General features: G+C 35.6%; 4 protein-coding genes across 12 annotated transcripts in view; 1 reads left to right on the plus strand and 3 right to left on the minus strand.

Annotated features, from left to right (window-relative positions):
- Positions 1-4,649, minus strand: part of LOC105229584 (RIMS-binding protein 2) — a 50,816-nt gene extending 46,167 nt beyond the window's left edge. For 7 of the 9 annotated variants that reach the window (XM_049448634.1, XM_049448628.1, XM_049448631.1 and 4 more), the window contains exon 1: positions 2,993-4,648. The gene's annotated coding sequence lies outside the window, so the exon portion shown is untranslated. Of the gene's footprint in view, positions 1-2,992 lie in introns of all 9 variants that reach the window. The other 2 variants (XM_049448632.1, XM_049448633.1) reach the window with 1 other exon arrangement.
- Positions 1,153-12,546, plus strand: LOC105229586 (cullin-5). The gene is made up of 8 exons (XM_019991534.3): positions 1,153-1,170; positions 8,655-8,873; positions 8,948-10,222; positions 10,288-10,520; positions 10,600-10,720; positions 10,794-11,151; positions 11,214-11,392; positions 11,457-12,546. The coding sequence occupies exons 2-8, from the start codon at positions 8,865-8,867 to the stop codon at positions 11,742-11,744; spliced, it is 2,463 nt and encodes an 820-aa protein (XP_019847093.1). The 5' UTR covers positions 1,153-1,170; positions 8,655-8,864; the 3' UTR covers positions 11,745-12,546.
- LOC105229587 (programmed cell death protein 10) lies at positions 5,939-8,401 on the minus strand. Its single transcript, XM_049448636.1, has 5 exons — positions 8,135-8,401; positions 7,853-8,030; positions 7,656-7,788; positions 7,431-7,595; positions 5,939-6,205 (listed from the first exon to the last, which is right to left on the minus strand). Exons 1-5 carry the CDS (start codon positions 8,204-8,206, stop codon positions 6,121-6,123), a joined length of 633 nt encoding a protein of 210 aa, XP_049304593.1. The 5' UTR covers positions 8,207-8,401; the 3' UTR covers positions 5,939-6,120.
- LOC105229585 (NAD-dependent protein deacetylase Sirt7) lies at positions 12,394-16,845 on the minus strand. Its single transcript, XM_011209967.4, has 2 exons — positions 15,986-16,845; positions 12,394-15,807 (listed from the first exon to the last, which is right to left on the minus strand). Exons 1-2 carry the CDS (start codon positions 16,187-16,189, stop codon positions 13,333-13,335), a joined length of 2,679 nt encoding a protein of 892 aa, XP_011208269.2. The 5' UTR covers positions 16,190-16,845; the 3' UTR covers positions 12,394-13,332.
- Positions 16,846-17,028: the final 183 nt, after the last annotated feature.

Consider the following 17,028-nt stretch of genomic DNA (forward strand, 5'->3'; position numbering starts at 1 on the left):
AAACCAAAAAAATATATAAAATATAAAAATGATGAAAGCTTGAGAACCATGTGCTGTGAAAAACCGTCACATAAAGCATATATGTACATTTGGAAATCACCGGTCGTAGACGTGACGTACATAAGCTAGCAAATAGTTCTGGCCTGCCTTCTATTCAAGATTATTATACGTATAGGAATGATTTCTTTCCGCCAGATGTTGACCCACTTTTTGCTTTGTATGTGAACATATACTTCAAATCAGTCAATCACAAATATAATTAAATGTTAAACTTCTATGAAATCTTAAGATAGCGATTATCTCTTCGTATAGTTCCCTTCCGACATTTTACTACCGCTACCCTTTTACTTGTCCTATATGCCTATTCCATTCCATGTGCCTCTCCAAGCTTCTGCTCACACCCTTTACCTTATCCACATTTCAGCTCCAAAAAAAAAATCAACAACAATGTGACCTATTAAGCATATAGTTCTCATCATCTGCTTGCTCTTCACTTGACGTTGCTGCTGTCGATGTCGACACCACCGGCGACCGTTTTTGCCTTGGCACTGTCACTATTCCACTATTTACTGATTCCTTCAAATATACGGAGTAGTTGATGTGCATGCTGAGCGCCTCTAGTTGTCAACCGTTCAACTATCTGATAGTTCCTATTGTCTCGAGGGTAAGGGGTAATAGAATACACACCAACTGGGGACACCACCAACCCACTCACATCAAGGAATGAAGAGAAAGGGCTGAGTGGAAATACACAATGCGAAATGGATTGAATGATTTGCTGCGATAGTGTGTCTACATACATATGTACATATATATATTTGTTGTTACTATTGTTAGCATTACTCTTGCCAGTCTTTTTGATTATTCACATCGAACATATTTTATACTTAGCGCTTACGTCGGTTTTACCGCAAGTGTAACCACAAACTGTTCACACTTCAATGCAACCGTAGAAAATGAACGACCTCACATACATTTACCTGACAGTCAAGCTTTTAAAGGGCAAAGGACTATTTAGATCAGCGCTCTTTTGGCACTAAAATAAAAAATAGTAGAGTAAAATACAACTATTAACCTAATTTCTCGACAGATGCGGTTCGCGAGGTATTTGTACATGAATATATATAACAAATGCACATATAAAAAGAAGTAACGGAACACTAACTGCAGGTAAGACCAACAATAAAATAAGGAAGAAACAGTGTTCGTATAATTAACGAAAGGAGCAAAATGAGTTGATCACTCCAAATTGATAATAGTACTGTATACCGTTATATGTTAAGTGATACTTAACCCAAATACTTAGTGGTCTTTCCGAATACTATTTAACATCAGCAAAAATCAAATTTGTTATATTCTTAACAGAGCTTCTTGGCATTGTCCCACAAATGCAAAGTCTTTCCAGTTGCAAGCTGCCATCAAACGGTTGATATTGGGTAGTTTTTGATTCAAAAACATGGAAATTATTTGCCGTAATTTGAAGGAAAATGGCGTGCTTTGTTTGAACTCATTGGCATGGTGTAAAATATTCCACTGCTCCCCTCAAAATGTATAGGTCACCGAATTCATTTTAAACATTGATATATGTATGTAAACAAATACATATGTATATACACCTATGCTCAAATGCAAGCAGAAAATGTTCCCTAATCTACTCGATTGTGTGCTGGAAGGGTTAACAGCTAATTATGCATAAAGGCATGAGGCAGGCACAAAGCTTCAAATTAAAAATAGCTTCTATTAATACAATGCCGCGCATAAACAGAAACGCAAACGGGCGACAGAATTAGTGTAATTCTTTGGTGTAAGGATTTACGCAAAACGACAGCGATGAGCTTGAAAACGACAATTTAACATTGAGATAATTTGTCAATATTACATGCAACGATTCTCGATACTCGCCACAAATATGTATATACTTCATGGTCTGTTTTTGAAATATAATTTATTTCGACTTGTAATTTGCTCTAGTTTAAACCCAATTTATTTAAATATTATTTCCTTCAATGTATTTTATATCTTACATAGTTATAATCTTTATAACCAAGTTGCATTCAATAGATAATTAAATTCATAATACATTTCAAACTGAATAATTATAAAACGGCGTAAACGAGTATAATAAAAGTAGTTAAAAACTCATATTAAATCACTCGGAAGCACTATCTTGACATGATAAAATACCCAGAGACAAAACCACACAAGCATGCCACTATAAATGCTTAGTTCAACATAAACTGCTTAACTCGCTGTCACGCTTTCATATGAGGGTAGTTTCGAAACCCACTTCACTTGCCCACTATTTAACACCCCCTAAACCATGCTACACTCACACCTATTCATATTCTCATTTATGCTCACGCTTTTTAGCTGTTAACTTAACAGAGCAGATACCAACTAACTGGATGTGGGAGGGAGAGCACTTGGCGTATGAGTATCGCAAGAGCAGCGAATTGAGAACGCCAAAACAGTTGCAATGCGTTGTGTCAGATAGGAAAACTGAAATCATTGTTGTAATCGTGTCTCTAAAACGATTTACAAAGCTTTCGGCCTTACGAGCAAGTCAGAGATAACGTCCACGCTCCTACGTACATACATATGTAAGTGAGTATGCGCTTGTGTATGTACAAGTATGTATGTGTCATGCATATGCATATGCTTTCATTTGTGCACAGGAATGGGCGCAAGGGTAGATATGCACACAGTTATTGCCCTGAATGAACAGAAAGTTTAAATTTTTGTTTTCTCTTCTAATTTGCTTTTTCATTTGATAAATCCAGCGGTTGGGGAAAATTTGCTTGCAACACTCGCTACTTTATAAAAGCCAACACGCACGCCAACATTTGTCACAGTAACAAAGTAAATAAAAAATATTAAATAATTTGTTGCGAGTTCGGTACGCCGCGACACGACGTCCAATAGAGGGGAGAGGAGTAATTTTCAATAAATGCTATAATTTAACATTGATATGCTGATGTGTGAATGGACTTACATTTTTACGACTTTGCGGTTGTTACGTTTTGCTTTGCTTTAGTTATATATGTTGTGGTTGTTATTGCTGGTCCTTTTGTTATTGGTGATTTTGACGTTCTTCGTGATTTTGTTACCTTCTTGCTGTTGCCGTAAATTCGGTTGATGTTTTTGTTGTTGCCCCATCCGTTGCTGGTCGTATGAAATCATTTATGCGATTTGCTTTAACAAGCAACAATAAATTTCGCCAGTCAACCGACAGGCAATGAACCAATACTATAAAGGCGAAGCCGATGGTGTACGAGCGCTTGCAATTATAAAATGTGCCTGCGAGCGTGTTGGCGTGTGTGATTGTGTGAGCGTGCGAACGTCAACGCAATCAAGTAGAACGCCTTTGCCGTCGCTTACGTGCTTATCATCCAGCTGCACGGCTCCTTGCGCTCTCGTTTGCGTGGATGTATATGTGTGTGTATTTGTCCCTCTTTAAAATGTGCCACCTGCTGACCCTTCACTTCCACTTCCTCCACGTTAGCGTGTCGATATGCTTTTTCGGCGTTGGAAAGTTTAACCCTCCTTCGCACCCACTCCTAAAGTAGTTGCACGTTTATTTGCAAGTTGCCTTTTTATTATCGATATTTTAACTACTTCGTAAATTCAATAATATTTTTATATGTATTTCGATTATGTGTATTGCTATTATTATTATTATTATCTGTTCCTTTATTATAATTATACACGAATGAGTGGTGCCCCAAATTAGAACACACGTACATACATATGTAATTTTTTCGCTATTTTATTATACTCCGTGGATTTGTACGGTGCTGATTTGACTCGTTTACATTTGCATTTCGGAGGAATATAGATACTTTTCATAAATGCATTTCAATGGGTATTACAATTTTCACACCTTATTTAAATACGTACATATGTATTTATTCATTCAGAGCTAATAACTCATGTTTCTATTTTTTAACGTTAAGCGTCAACATCGTCGGATACTTATTTTCCAAAAAAAAAAGATTATACATTTACGCAATTGATACACTTTTCTTTCTAACTACATAATTTTTTACTTCGAGCCCATTTCATTCAATATTTTGCAGAAAGCACATTTTTAGCACATTTTCACTCGCGCAACCATGAAAGCAGCATTGTGACCGATTTTTATAAAACTTCGTACCAGCAGTTTTCTGTATAGCCTCTGCTAGCGCTCCGCTGGTGCTCCATTGACGCTCCACATCTTTTGCTGTTACGCCTACTGCTGCGCTGGATTGCGGAGTCAGGGGTGACTTTGTAGTATAGAGCGAATTTTTCTGCCTGCTGATTTTCCAATGTGTATTCCTCTACTGCATCTTCTGTCGTTTTACCTCTGCTTCATTTGCTTTTATTTTTTATGTTAGCTTATTAAACTGATATTAATTATAAAGCTTCACTTTTCTATATTTACACAAATATTTACACTTAATTTTAACGCTAAACTCTTTCTGAACCTAACACCAAGATTGCTATTTCTTAATGCGAAAATTCCGAAAAGTGGGTCATCATCCTCGGTCGCTTGGTAGTGGTGGTTTTCGATTTTCGTGCTTCGTACGTAACGGTCGAGTTGATTTTGGCTTTGGCTTTCAGCAACGAGTAGCTAAAATCGACTGCCACAACTTTTCTGCTTGCTAGCGCAATGCTGTAGTGATTATGTGGTACTCGACTCGTTTCTTCTATGTCGGAGGAATCGATTTTTGTTAACAGAAGCAATACAATAACAGAGCACCATACCTTTGTCTCTGTACTTACTACTCTTAAAAGCTTTGTTTTCATAATATTAACAGTTAAGGGCACCCCCATTAGACAAAAACTCATATGCCCTCCTACATGTAACACTGACTCTCTGGTCATAGTGTTAATCTCGCAGAATGTACAACGAAAATCATGGCTAACTCTTAACATTTCATGAGCTGCAATTCACTGAGTTTCATATTAAAGATTTTTATAAACCATATTTTAGTAGTTGAATTTTTAAAACGTACTTTCTTCTTTTTGAAAGAATTAGATATGAGTCTAAATGATAACAGTTAAGCGCAAATATACAATACAGTACCTTCACTACTTAATATTTTTTCTCTATAGAATTTGGGGTTTTTTGACCACTACAGTCTAGCATGAATATTTTGTTAATCCGGAAGTAAGATATTTGGGTACTACCGTATATTCAGACTGAACTGAAAAGGTATCCTGAATATGACAGTTTGTTACTCTCAAGGTGCTTTTTTATGTGGATAAAGGTATTTTATGGCACATGCTCCTAGTACCACAGCAAAAATAGAAAGAGAGCGGAATATGTACATATGTATGTATATTATATTTGTTAAAATTAATCAGCAAGAGGTTAATAGAACGCAAACTCTAATATGTTTACGATTATAACGATTTATTATTTTCCTAGTTAAATAATATTTTTGGAAAACCAGCATGTACATATGTATTAGGCCTATTAAAATTATTCGAATAACCTGAATACCGATTATTCAAATATCCGGTTTGTAAACGTTTGCATGAAAATTCTTCTTCTTCTTCTTCTTAATTGGCCTAGACACCGCTTACGCGATTATAGCCGAGTTAACAACCGCATGAAAATTAACCGATTAATAATATTGGACTAGTCGTAACTTAGCGACCACTTGAATATTTGTTCTACTGCGACTATAGTTACTCTGCTGCGATTGTTTGAATAAATGATCTATACGCTTATGTATATACGTAGAAAAATGTGTGGAAGCTGAGGGCTTACTATTCATATAGTCGACAACGAACGGTTAACCGGATGGTCGAAAGTAAGCGGTTAATCGAATAGTCGACGACTTACGACTATCGGGATACACGGAAGATTATTGAATATTATTCAAATAGTATCCGGTTAGTCGAATACTAAAAGTTCTAATATTTAAATAATATATATTAAACTATGTATTCGTTAGGGAATTAAATACTTTTGTGTGTATATACATTTATTGCGTTCAAATTATTCTTTCAATTTATTCATATACCATATTATATCAATAATTTAATAGGTTTTGGATTTATATAATGGATTACTTTAAATAACTTTTGCTGCTGAAATAAAGATAAAATTCCACTAATGTATATTTTAGGTTTCTATTCGCATTTACTTTTTACTGTCAACATTATTTGATTCGTTTGCCGTATCAGATAAAGTGCGCTTATGAATACTGCATTCGATCTGGAAGTAAGAAAAAAGGCTTGTTTTAATTAAAAAAAAAAATACACACAATTTTAAATATTGCTACATAAAACGTTTCATTGTGAAAAAAAACTAACAACACGCTCATACCCCTCAAAGTGATAATCATAAGGTTATTTTCTTTCTATTACTTGGGAACCAATAAATTATATGAGATACATTTTCTAGAAGTGCATCAAATATCATTAAATAAAGGAAAAGGTATAGGTGGGCCATATAAAATTTTAAATTTAAAAAGTGAGCGTAAAAGATTGAGTGTAGCGTTTGCTGTATGGCACGTAGCGCCGTCCTGCTAGAACCAAATGTTTTCCAAGTCTTCCTCTTCAATTTGCTTGAAGAAAAATTCGGTTAATTGCGCGATATCGCTCACCATTAATGGTTACGCCGGTTCCTTCTTCATTTTCGAAGAAAAATGGGCCGATGATTCCACCAGACCAAAATCCGCATCATACAGTGATTCGTGCTGGGTGCATTGGCTTCTCGACGATTACGTACGGGTTTTCTGTGCCTTAAATGCGACAATTCTGCTTGTTAACGTAACCATTGAGGTGGAAATGAGCCTCGTCCGAAAAGATGATTTTTCGGCAAAATTGAATGGGTTGAAGACTCACCACTTTGGAAAAAAGTTTTCAATATTTCCCAGTTTTCTTCTAGTGCATAGCGACTCATTTCGTAAAATTTAGACTTTTTACTGAATATCTATCACTTTCCGATTGGTATTTGACATTTCCAATGTCGAAATATAGATGATTCAAATTTAAAACGTTAGATAGCCCACCTTTTATTTTGGATAATTATATTTTTTTGAGGGTGGGATTAATTTACAAAAGATAATTATTAATTTAAACGGAGTTTAGGAACATCTATTATTCCCGATACTTAATCAGGCTACGATTTTTCCAAAACTCTAATCAATATTAAATTTATAACTCAACTTTTAATAGAATCTGGTAGTTTCTCATGACAACATGACTAATCATGTAGCATAGTATGTCCGAATTTCTTATTGTAAATGGCAATGACATCAATTAATTTTATGATAAGACTTTCAAACATCATATTAAGTGCGATAAGCATTAAGTATAGTATTAAAATTCCATACCTTTAAATAATTTTTAGAATTTACTTTTTAGATATTTATATATGAGAATGTCTGTTGTAATATTATGATTAATTTTGATTAAAAATCTACCAATATACTCACTGTCCCTCTTTGAAATATTCCTTAAGCGTTGTGCTAAATTTTTTGGAATATTTTACAAATTCCTTTTTACGTTGCTCAACCGCTTGTTTGCCCGTGACTCCTGGTATAAAGGATCCGATTTCATTAACCACATCCAATAGCTTTTTTATGGCGCTGGCAATTTCCCTATGTAATTTAAAAAATTATAATTATTACAACTACACAGTTATTATATTTCATATGCACTTAATGGTCTCCAAGAAAGCTTTACGATCGGTTATCTCTTCGGGTATACGACTTAATATGACTTTAAGAGCAACCGATTTTCGGTTTAGCTCTTGGAATGGTTCTTCAGTTCGTGTAAGACGATATTCGTGTACTGCAATGTAAGTATGATGATAGAAATATTTTCTGAACATTTTTATGTTTATAATTCATCTTACAATCCGACTCGGCAATATTTCCTTGCAAGCGAAGCACTGCTTCATTCAGATTAACATTTAGTTCAGCACGACGTATAATGGCCGCCACGAGATCATAACATAAACCTGGGTTATTTTGTTCACATTTCATTATGGCTGAACGCAGAGACTGTGCTGCCCCAACATCTCGACGCTCCAACTACAACCAAAAATATTAATTCAATAATGCAACGTAGCTAAATGCTGTTTTAATCATCTTTAAGGCATGGCCTACTTCCATTTTATTTGGGCGAGCACACAAACCTTTGCAATGATGGGCCTTAACAATACTGGAAAAATTAGAGAAGATGTTGGTGTTTCACCACCCATTGTCATTTTTTCAGCTACTTTCTGCTCTTTGATCGCTTACTCCTTCGGTTTCTTTTTATTTTTCAAAAATTTACACTGCTCTATTATTAATTAACTTATGAAAATGGAATTTGAATACGAAAGAACAAAAATTCAGATAAAAATAAAAGCAGTCATGAGAAATACCAATAAAATTAGGAATTGAATAGGTGAAAACGCATACAAAACACATGAAAGTTTGACGTTTAGACAACAACAATAAAAGATGTGTTTAGTAATCAAAATCGGGATGGATGAATGTGATTAAAGTGTGTTAATTATTTTCAATTTAAAAAAAGAACTGAATTTGCGATTGACGCTGTTAGTTTTTATAGCATTAAACATTTTCTGTATCCTGCCTGTTTTTCTGTACGGAATTACTCAATCACGTATACTCTAAATTATACCAATCATTATTAAATTTTTTTTATTACAGCTGATTCTATATTTTCTAAGCGCCCGTCAGCTGGCGTTCATGTAACTAATAGGCACAAGATGGGGCAAACTACAAATTGACAATTGCATTTGCTGAGACGATTCGTTTTTACATCTCTCATTTTCTACACGAATTTGTCAAAATTTGCAGAACAAAAGAGTATTTAATAAATGTTTTCTTCGAAATAAAGCGCATTTCGGAAGACATAAAATGTTAAAAGTAAGTACACCTCATGAAAAAAAAAAAACTAATTAGAAATGATCATATACATCAATTGGTTTTATGTGCAATAGGTGACTGTCGGACAGGGTAAAGGATTAAGGACCTTTCAAGAAGTATGGCCCGAAAAACGTCTTATAGTACTGAAACTATTAAATCAGGAAACAGTTTCTCAATTAGAATGGCAGGAATTGTTTTATGGTGTACATTTGGTTTGTTTGTGGGATGAGAAAGGAGCCATAAAAATTTATGATTGCTTGCAAGCAGATATTGTGGAATTTATAGTGCATGCTCAACGCAAGTTGCAATCACAACGCGGCGAACAGGCACTTCTCACGACATACATTGTAGAATGGCGTAAATTCTTCACACAATCCAATTACCTGCCACTACCTTTTCGTCAGTTGGAGCAGTCTCTTCAGTTCAAGGTGCCCACGTCTACATCCACCTCAACATCAGCATCTAGTTCCTCTGCCGCCAGTACAAGTGCCAATACTGCATTAACTTCAACGGCGGCCGGTCCCTCCACATCAGCTGCTGCCGCCGCAAACTCCACAACTTCACCTTCAAGTGGTAGTAGTAGTAAAAAAAATACCACTGAAGTTTCTATCGTCCGAAAACTTATGCTTGACTCGTGGAATGAACATATATTTTGTGATATAAAAGATCGTTTACAAGAATCGGCAATGAAAATTGTGCATGCCGAACGCAACGGCGATGCCTATGATGCGCAGCTAGTGATTGGTGTGCGTGAAAGCTATGTCAATTTATGTTCTAGTCCAGACGACAAACTTCACATTTATCGGGAAAATTTTGAAGCTGCTTACTTGAAGGCAACCGCGGCATTCTACCGCCTTAAAACTACAGAACAACAACAAGCAAACGGTGTATTGGCTTTTATGAGATATGCCGACGCAAAATTGCGGGAAGAAGAAACTCGTGCGAAACGATACCTTGAACCAAGTAGCTATTGTGATCTGATTCAAACCTGTGTCAAGGCACTAGTCGGTGATCATATGAACATAATTATCGCCGAGTGTGCTGCGCTTATAAGAGAATACGAAACAGAAAAACTAAATCTTATGTTTCGTCTTTTGGATCGTGTACGTGATGGTGTTGACCCGATGTTACGTGACTTAGAAAGCCACATTGTTACCGCTGGTCTAGCAGATATGCTCTCAGCCTCCGACGTAATCACCCAAGACTCGGAAAAATACGTTGAGCGGCTTCTCGAACTTTTTAATAAATTTAGTTCATTAGTAAAATATGCCTTCAAGGATGATCCTCGATTCTTAACGGCACGTGACAAAGCATTCAAAACGGTTGTCAACGATACAAGCGTATTTAAGGTAAATTTCCATACATCGCATGCAAAATATGTATATACTTTTAAGTTTTTATTTTCTATTGACAGCTCGAACTGCCAACCGGCCTAACAAATCGTGGCGTTAAGTCCATTACTCCGGAGAGTAAATGTCCAGAACTTTTAGCAAATTATTGCGACATGTTACTGCGTCGTACGCCATTAAGTAAGAAGCTCACTAGCGAACAAATCGATGCTCGATTACGCGATGTACTATTAGTGCTAAAATATGTCAATAATAAGGACGTATTTATGCGCTATCACAAAGTGCATTTGACAAGAAGGTAAGATAAAAACACCGAAACGAGCCGTGATTTACTTCATCAACATCAAGTCATATATTAATTATTTTTCTTTTTGCAGGCTCATACTTAGTACCAGTGCTGACAGCGAAAAGGAAGAGGATATTGTTGAATGGTTACGAGAAGCGGGTATGCCGGCAGATTACGTGAATCGCTTAGGGCGTATGTTCCAAGACATTAAAGTGAGTTGAGATCACTAGAGAACACTGAAAAACTAAACAAGATTAACTAAATGTTTTATGGTTTTTCTTTCAGCTTAGTGAAGATCTAAATACTCAATTCCGAAGCTGCACCGGCCGTCACGATGCAATTAATATAAAAATTCTCAATGCCGGGGCTTGGGCACGGTGCTCTGAACGAGTTTCTGTGAGTCTGCCCCTTGAATTGGAAGATTACATTCCTGACGTGGAAGAGTTTTATAAGAAAAACTTTTGTGGTCGTAAATTACAATGGTATCATCACATGAGCAATGGAACAATTACATTTGTAAACAATTTCGGTCGATACGACCTGGATGTAACTACTTTCCAAATGGCCGTACTTTTCGCATGGAATCAGCGACCGCATGATAAAATTTCGTACGAAAATTTGCGTTTAGCGACAGAATTACCAGGCTAGTGTGCTTTGTATAATTACATCAAAATTTAATAATTATTATGTTCATATATTCCACAGATCCTGAGCTCAGACGAACACTCTGGTCGCTTGTGGCGTTTCCAAAACTGAAAAAACAAATTTTGCTTATGGAACCCGCAACAATAACAACCCCGAAAGACTTTTCAGAAAATACTTTATTTAGTGTTAATCAAGAGTTTGCTGTTGTGAAAAATGGCAAAGCACAGAGAAGAGGAAAGGTGCGTGTTGTTAACATTTAGCTTTAGTTATTCTATCTAAACTAACTTTTGATTGCTTTTGCAGATGAACATGATTGGCCGTTTACAACTGAGTACAGAGCGTTCACAACAGGAGGACAATCAATCAATAGTGCAGTTGCGTATATTACGCACCCAGGAAGCCATTATAAAAATTATGAAGATGCGCAAACGCTTGAATAATGCAACATTGCAGGCCGAATTGATTGATATACTCAAGAATATGTTTTTGCCTTCGAAAAAAATGATTAAAGAGCAACTGGAATGGTTGATCGAACACAAGTATATGCGACGTGATGATGATGATATCAATACATTCATTTATGTGGCTTAATGAGTGCTTGAGCATGCAGCTGACTAGGCTGGGCCGCATAGAAAAGAGAGTGAGATAAGTTGTATCACTATGTCACTCCTTTTTTTATGATCTTTTAAAAATTAAATTTTACCTTTTACCTTATAAGTTAATTGAAATGGACCAAATGTGGGATTCTACTTATAATACATACCTAAATATACTATAATGATACATTAGTTTAAGATATATAGGTTAAAAATATTTACAATGCCAAACATTTGCTATTTCTTTTCAAATGTTTATACGAGCTGGTTCTTAAATTATGTTTAACATTCGATACTAGTTAGAACATTAAATTCATTGTCACTGACTCCAAGTCACCATTATATTACTTATAGATAACTCGACCATTCGATTATCAACTTATGACTGCTTCATTTCACACTTTTTTAAATATGTATATCCCAGTTAGGTGAATATTATATTATTTCATTGTTTTTATATTTTTTTAATTGTATATTTTATATTATATGTATTGTATGTATTTGATGTCGATTGTTATCAATTATCCGTTCATTACCATTTTTTAAATTTTATAAAATTAGGTTTTAGCCAGACAGTTTATTCGTCTTTTACCTACATATATCATTAATTGCAATGTGAATTGAGCGTTCGAAAGGAAAGACAGAACACATGTGTCGATTCATGCGCATATTTAAAGGAAGCAACTTTTTATCAGCAATAATTGTACTAAATCTCACAGATGCAAACAAATTTAACGTGTGAAGAGAATAATAGAATTACGTCGGTATAATGAACATAAATTACTTTGAAATTTAAATACTTATACATATATAAATATATCAGTAAACATTAAGTTAATTAAAAAAGAAAATACAAATAATAAAAAATTCGTTTAACAATATCCTTAGAAAGCTTATGAAAATAAAAAAGTCGAATCATGAAAACATCTAAGAACTACAAGTTACTAAATATGTTTCTTATTGAATTACGGCAGTTTCAGAAAGGAAAAATTGGCATTTCTGCGCCCATGGTTAATTATTTAGAAGATGTCGTGAGTAGAAAAGATCGTCTAGAGAAAATAAATAAATCAAATACATAATGTAGGTTAAGCTTTGCAGACACTCATATACATGTATATAGGCGTTTAATCTTTTGCTGGAGTTTATTTTCTTACCATTTTTTGCTTATTACATTTATATTCTCTTAAACTATAGCAAGCTGCCACGAAAAATGTCAATAATATTTGTAACAAAACAAAATTACTTATTTACATATGAACGTATGAAAGTATGTAATATAAATACTTATGTTGTATATGTGGGGGATCGTTTCAATTTTCAGTTAAGTGTTATGAATCTCGTCCAGTAAAAATGTCAGTACATTAAAACTTATCCATTTAGTTATAAAATATGTTTATAGATTATAATCTAATCAATACAGTTACGGAAGACGTAACAAAACTACTTGCGCTTATATGTGTACACTATGTTCGAATACACGTTACACACTGAGCCGCAAAACTTAAATATGTATATCTTCTTATGCCTACCTAAATTATATGAAATACTCATAAAGTTCTTGTAAACTATCGCCGTTGTCAACTTTATTTTCGTCGTCGTGCTTTACGATACCCCTTGCCATACCATCCTGCTTGAGTGCGCGCCAATTTGCGGGGGAAAGTGTTGCTCAGCTGCAATTGACGTTTGGCCGCCTCAGCCGCTGCTATATGTGCTAAGGAAATATTTTCATCGTAGTCATCGTCGTCTTCATCTGAATATGAACAGCACTCACATACCACAAAACGCCCGTTACGTGCGCGTTTTTTATGTTTACGTTCATTAAGATGCCATTTACGATAAAACTGACACTCGAATTCGGCATAGTTATCAAAGCAAAAATCACACTCCGCCGCAGATCTATTCATGGCGAATATTGGTATTACTTGATAGTTCCAAATATTCATATCAGCTGGCGGCGGATAAACAATACTATGTAGACCTGAATAGGCATACTTGACATCGTACCAACAAGGCAATTTGCGTAATAGCCAGTAACGTTGTGTGCCAGCACCTTCCAAAGCTTTCTGCTTTGCTAATTTTAGTATGTCCATTTGGGCCACAACGTTCTCACAACTGGACTCATCATCGTCAGAATTTATTACGTTTACCATAGTGGTCAAAACCTGAGTTAATTCGGGTTTAACGACGTTAAACGACTTATTCTGCCTGATGGGTACTAAAGCAGGCATTTCAAAAGGAATTTCTGTTTTAACTTCTACTTTAGTATCTATTTTCCCTTCATCGACTTCGGTTTTAAGGGAGCAGATATTTTTTAAGGCAACCTTGCTGTTTGTGTTCAAGGTGAACTTGTTGTTCGTTAAACTTACATCATCATCCTCTATCTTTACGTCAGAATTTAGAACATTTTCAGTGCTTGATTTAGTAACTAAGAATTCCGATTGAAATTCCACTTTAATTTCGTGTTCATGTTTCATGTCCTCATCCAATGGTATAGTTAAATCCAGGTTACTATGCGCCAATGACTTAATTTCATTGTCGCACTTCTCATTTATAGAAGAATGTCCGTCTATTACCTCTTTCTTGATACAATCAATTTTGTGCTTTTCTTCTAACTGTATATTCCGTCGATTTTCTACCATGTCCATTATTTCGTGCGGCTTTAATAAATCCATTTCAAATGAACAACCATCATCGTTTAAATTAATGTTTGCTTCTTTTTGAGTACTTTGTTTTCCATTTATTTTATCCTTGTATGTCGTTTGATCACTCTTTTTTGTTGCTTCTATAGAACTTTTATCGCTCCTTTCACTCTTGACATCATCATCACAACTCTGGGTACCACTTCCGACTTCTATCCGTGGAATTTTGTATTTCAACTTCAAATTCGTTTTTATACGGGTACTACTCTTAAGGGGAGTACGTATACGCGGCCCTTTGCCTATCGGCATATCCGCACCACTGTCTCCCGACATTATCGAGTCCAAAGTTTCTTCGGTCGCACTGGTGCATGTTTCAGGTTCATCTTCGGCGGTCTCAGTGTCTTTATCCAAAACTTCGCCACCACCTTTTAGCAGAGGCTGTGTTAGCGTGTGCAGCTCCTCTGGCATAAGTAGAGATGCGTGGGCAAATATCGGATCCTTCTCTTTTGTGTATAATGGAACAGTTATGTTGAGTGCACGCATTAAAATTTCCATAACCCGATCACATTTACCATTTATTTTTATTGTTGCAATACTATCCTTTGGTGTCCACTGCAAGTTGACGATGCATATTTTTGGGCGTTGTTTTGCTGGACGGTCCATTTGCCACAGCCATGTATATTTTTTTAACACTTTCAAGCTAGACCCTAAACATAAAATAACATCAGCTTTCTCTGCGTGATGGCAAGCACCAGCCCAATTTAATGGCCACTTAAGATTCCCGCGCTCACCAAAATGTACAATTGTATCATAAAGTGGTTCTGAGCAGCGATGACAGAGTCGATTTGTTTTATGGCAATACCGTGCAGTCATCTCGGTGGTGTCGAACAATCTCCAATATACCGCAGGACCAGGTTTGCAATGTTTGCACACCTCCATATACATGTTGCCGTGTATTTCTGACAGAGATGCTCGCGGTAACCCCGAACGCAAATGTAATCCATCGCAATTTTGCGAAACAACATAACGTAAAAGTCGTCGTCGATGCAACTCATAGAGTGCCATATGAGTGTAAGTTGGATTTGCTGCTGATAAATCATGCTCCCCGATATCTTCACCTTTTTGTAATAAAGTCCAAATGCCCTTACTGCCACGGTAATCTGGTATTAAAGCAGATGTACTAATGCCTGCACCTGTATAGCAAATTAAATGTTTGGACTGTGCTATTATCGCTGCCAAGTCTTCTACCTTCGCTTCTATGACATGCGGCTCATCTTCTTTTTCAACGATGCGGTCCTTGTAGATTTCAACTCGCTCTTTTCGTTTTTTTATTTGTTTTACAATATCCGGATATTTTTCACATAACTGGCGCTCTTCCGAGGTCAGCAATGAATCGCATTTTTTGAAAATAGTTGATATCTAAAATAAAGAGACACTTTAAATATATATGCACCACAACTGTACACTTGGATTATTTTGTCAACTTAGGGTGGTTTTTGTAATTCTAAACTTGGTGTAACACCAATTCTCAGCATTTGCACCCACCCTCTAGTTTAGTCACATAAAGCTATCAAAACTACTTCTATATACCAATTACCTTTCGCATTGCATCTTTCCGTCTTCGCTTCTCGTTATCACTTTTAGCAGGATTCATTTTAGCCCTTGTTATATATGATCCCTTATTGCCATGATGTTCATTTCTCTGAATTCCTTCGGCGCTGTCACCAAAAGAAATTCCTTCTAATGGCTTTTGTACACCTTTATGTGCATCTGTGTTGAGCTCCATCTTTACATTCGCCATGTCGTACTTTTTAAGGAAGCACTTCAAAGTTGTTCACTACGCTGCAAACGTCACGTTCAAAGAAACTCGTTCAGCAAGAGTATTAGCATATATTTTATAAGTTTAGCATATAAAGATACACCACGAAAAATCACGCACAAAACAAAACAATTAAAATTGCGGCGTTAAGCACCGTCTTTTGGTAATTATGTAAAAATCAATTGCTTCGATGCACATTTCCCCAAAGTAAGTGTACTGACGGTAACAATTTTCACAGATGAAACAATGTTGTATTTATTTTATATACACTTATTTGTTACTAATTATTTATTTTCTATGTATAAAATGTAAACAAACAAATGAGCGCGTACTACATGATGCGCTGCTTTAATTCCTCTGTTTCTGCCGTCGTCTCGTTGATTTCCTTGTTGAAAGTATGCGTCGCAGTCATATTTGTTGTTTTTCACATGCGTATTTTGAAGTTTCATGTCAATGTTGCCAGTTTAGGAAGACCATTAACGTTTATATTTTGCTTACATCAGCGAGCGCAATTTTATATCGCGATAGTAAAGTTGATATATTGATGGTTTCTATTTTTTAAGGATTTTTAAATATATACATTTTTTTTTCTTCCAAACCAATTATCATGGAAGATTTTTTATTAAAAGGCGGAGGGTGCGCAGTTAATACAAAACTTGAACAGCTGTGTGGTTCGGATTTTTGAAAAAAAGAGAGAAAAAACTGGAAAGAATGTTAGGGAACCCCTGTGTTGATTTAAGAGTGGTGAAGAATAGATCAACCAACAACAAAGTTTAAAATTTCATCAGGAATAGCAAGTGTATGAATTAGCATATACGAGT

Source organism: Bactrocera dorsalis, chromosome 2 (assembly GCF_023373825.1).
Source record: "Bactrocera dorsalis isolate Fly_Bdor chromosome 2, ASM2337382v1, whole genome shotgun sequence".
Taxonomy (NCBI): Eukaryota; Metazoa; Arthropoda; class Insecta; order Diptera; family Tephritidae; genus Bactrocera; species Bactrocera dorsalis.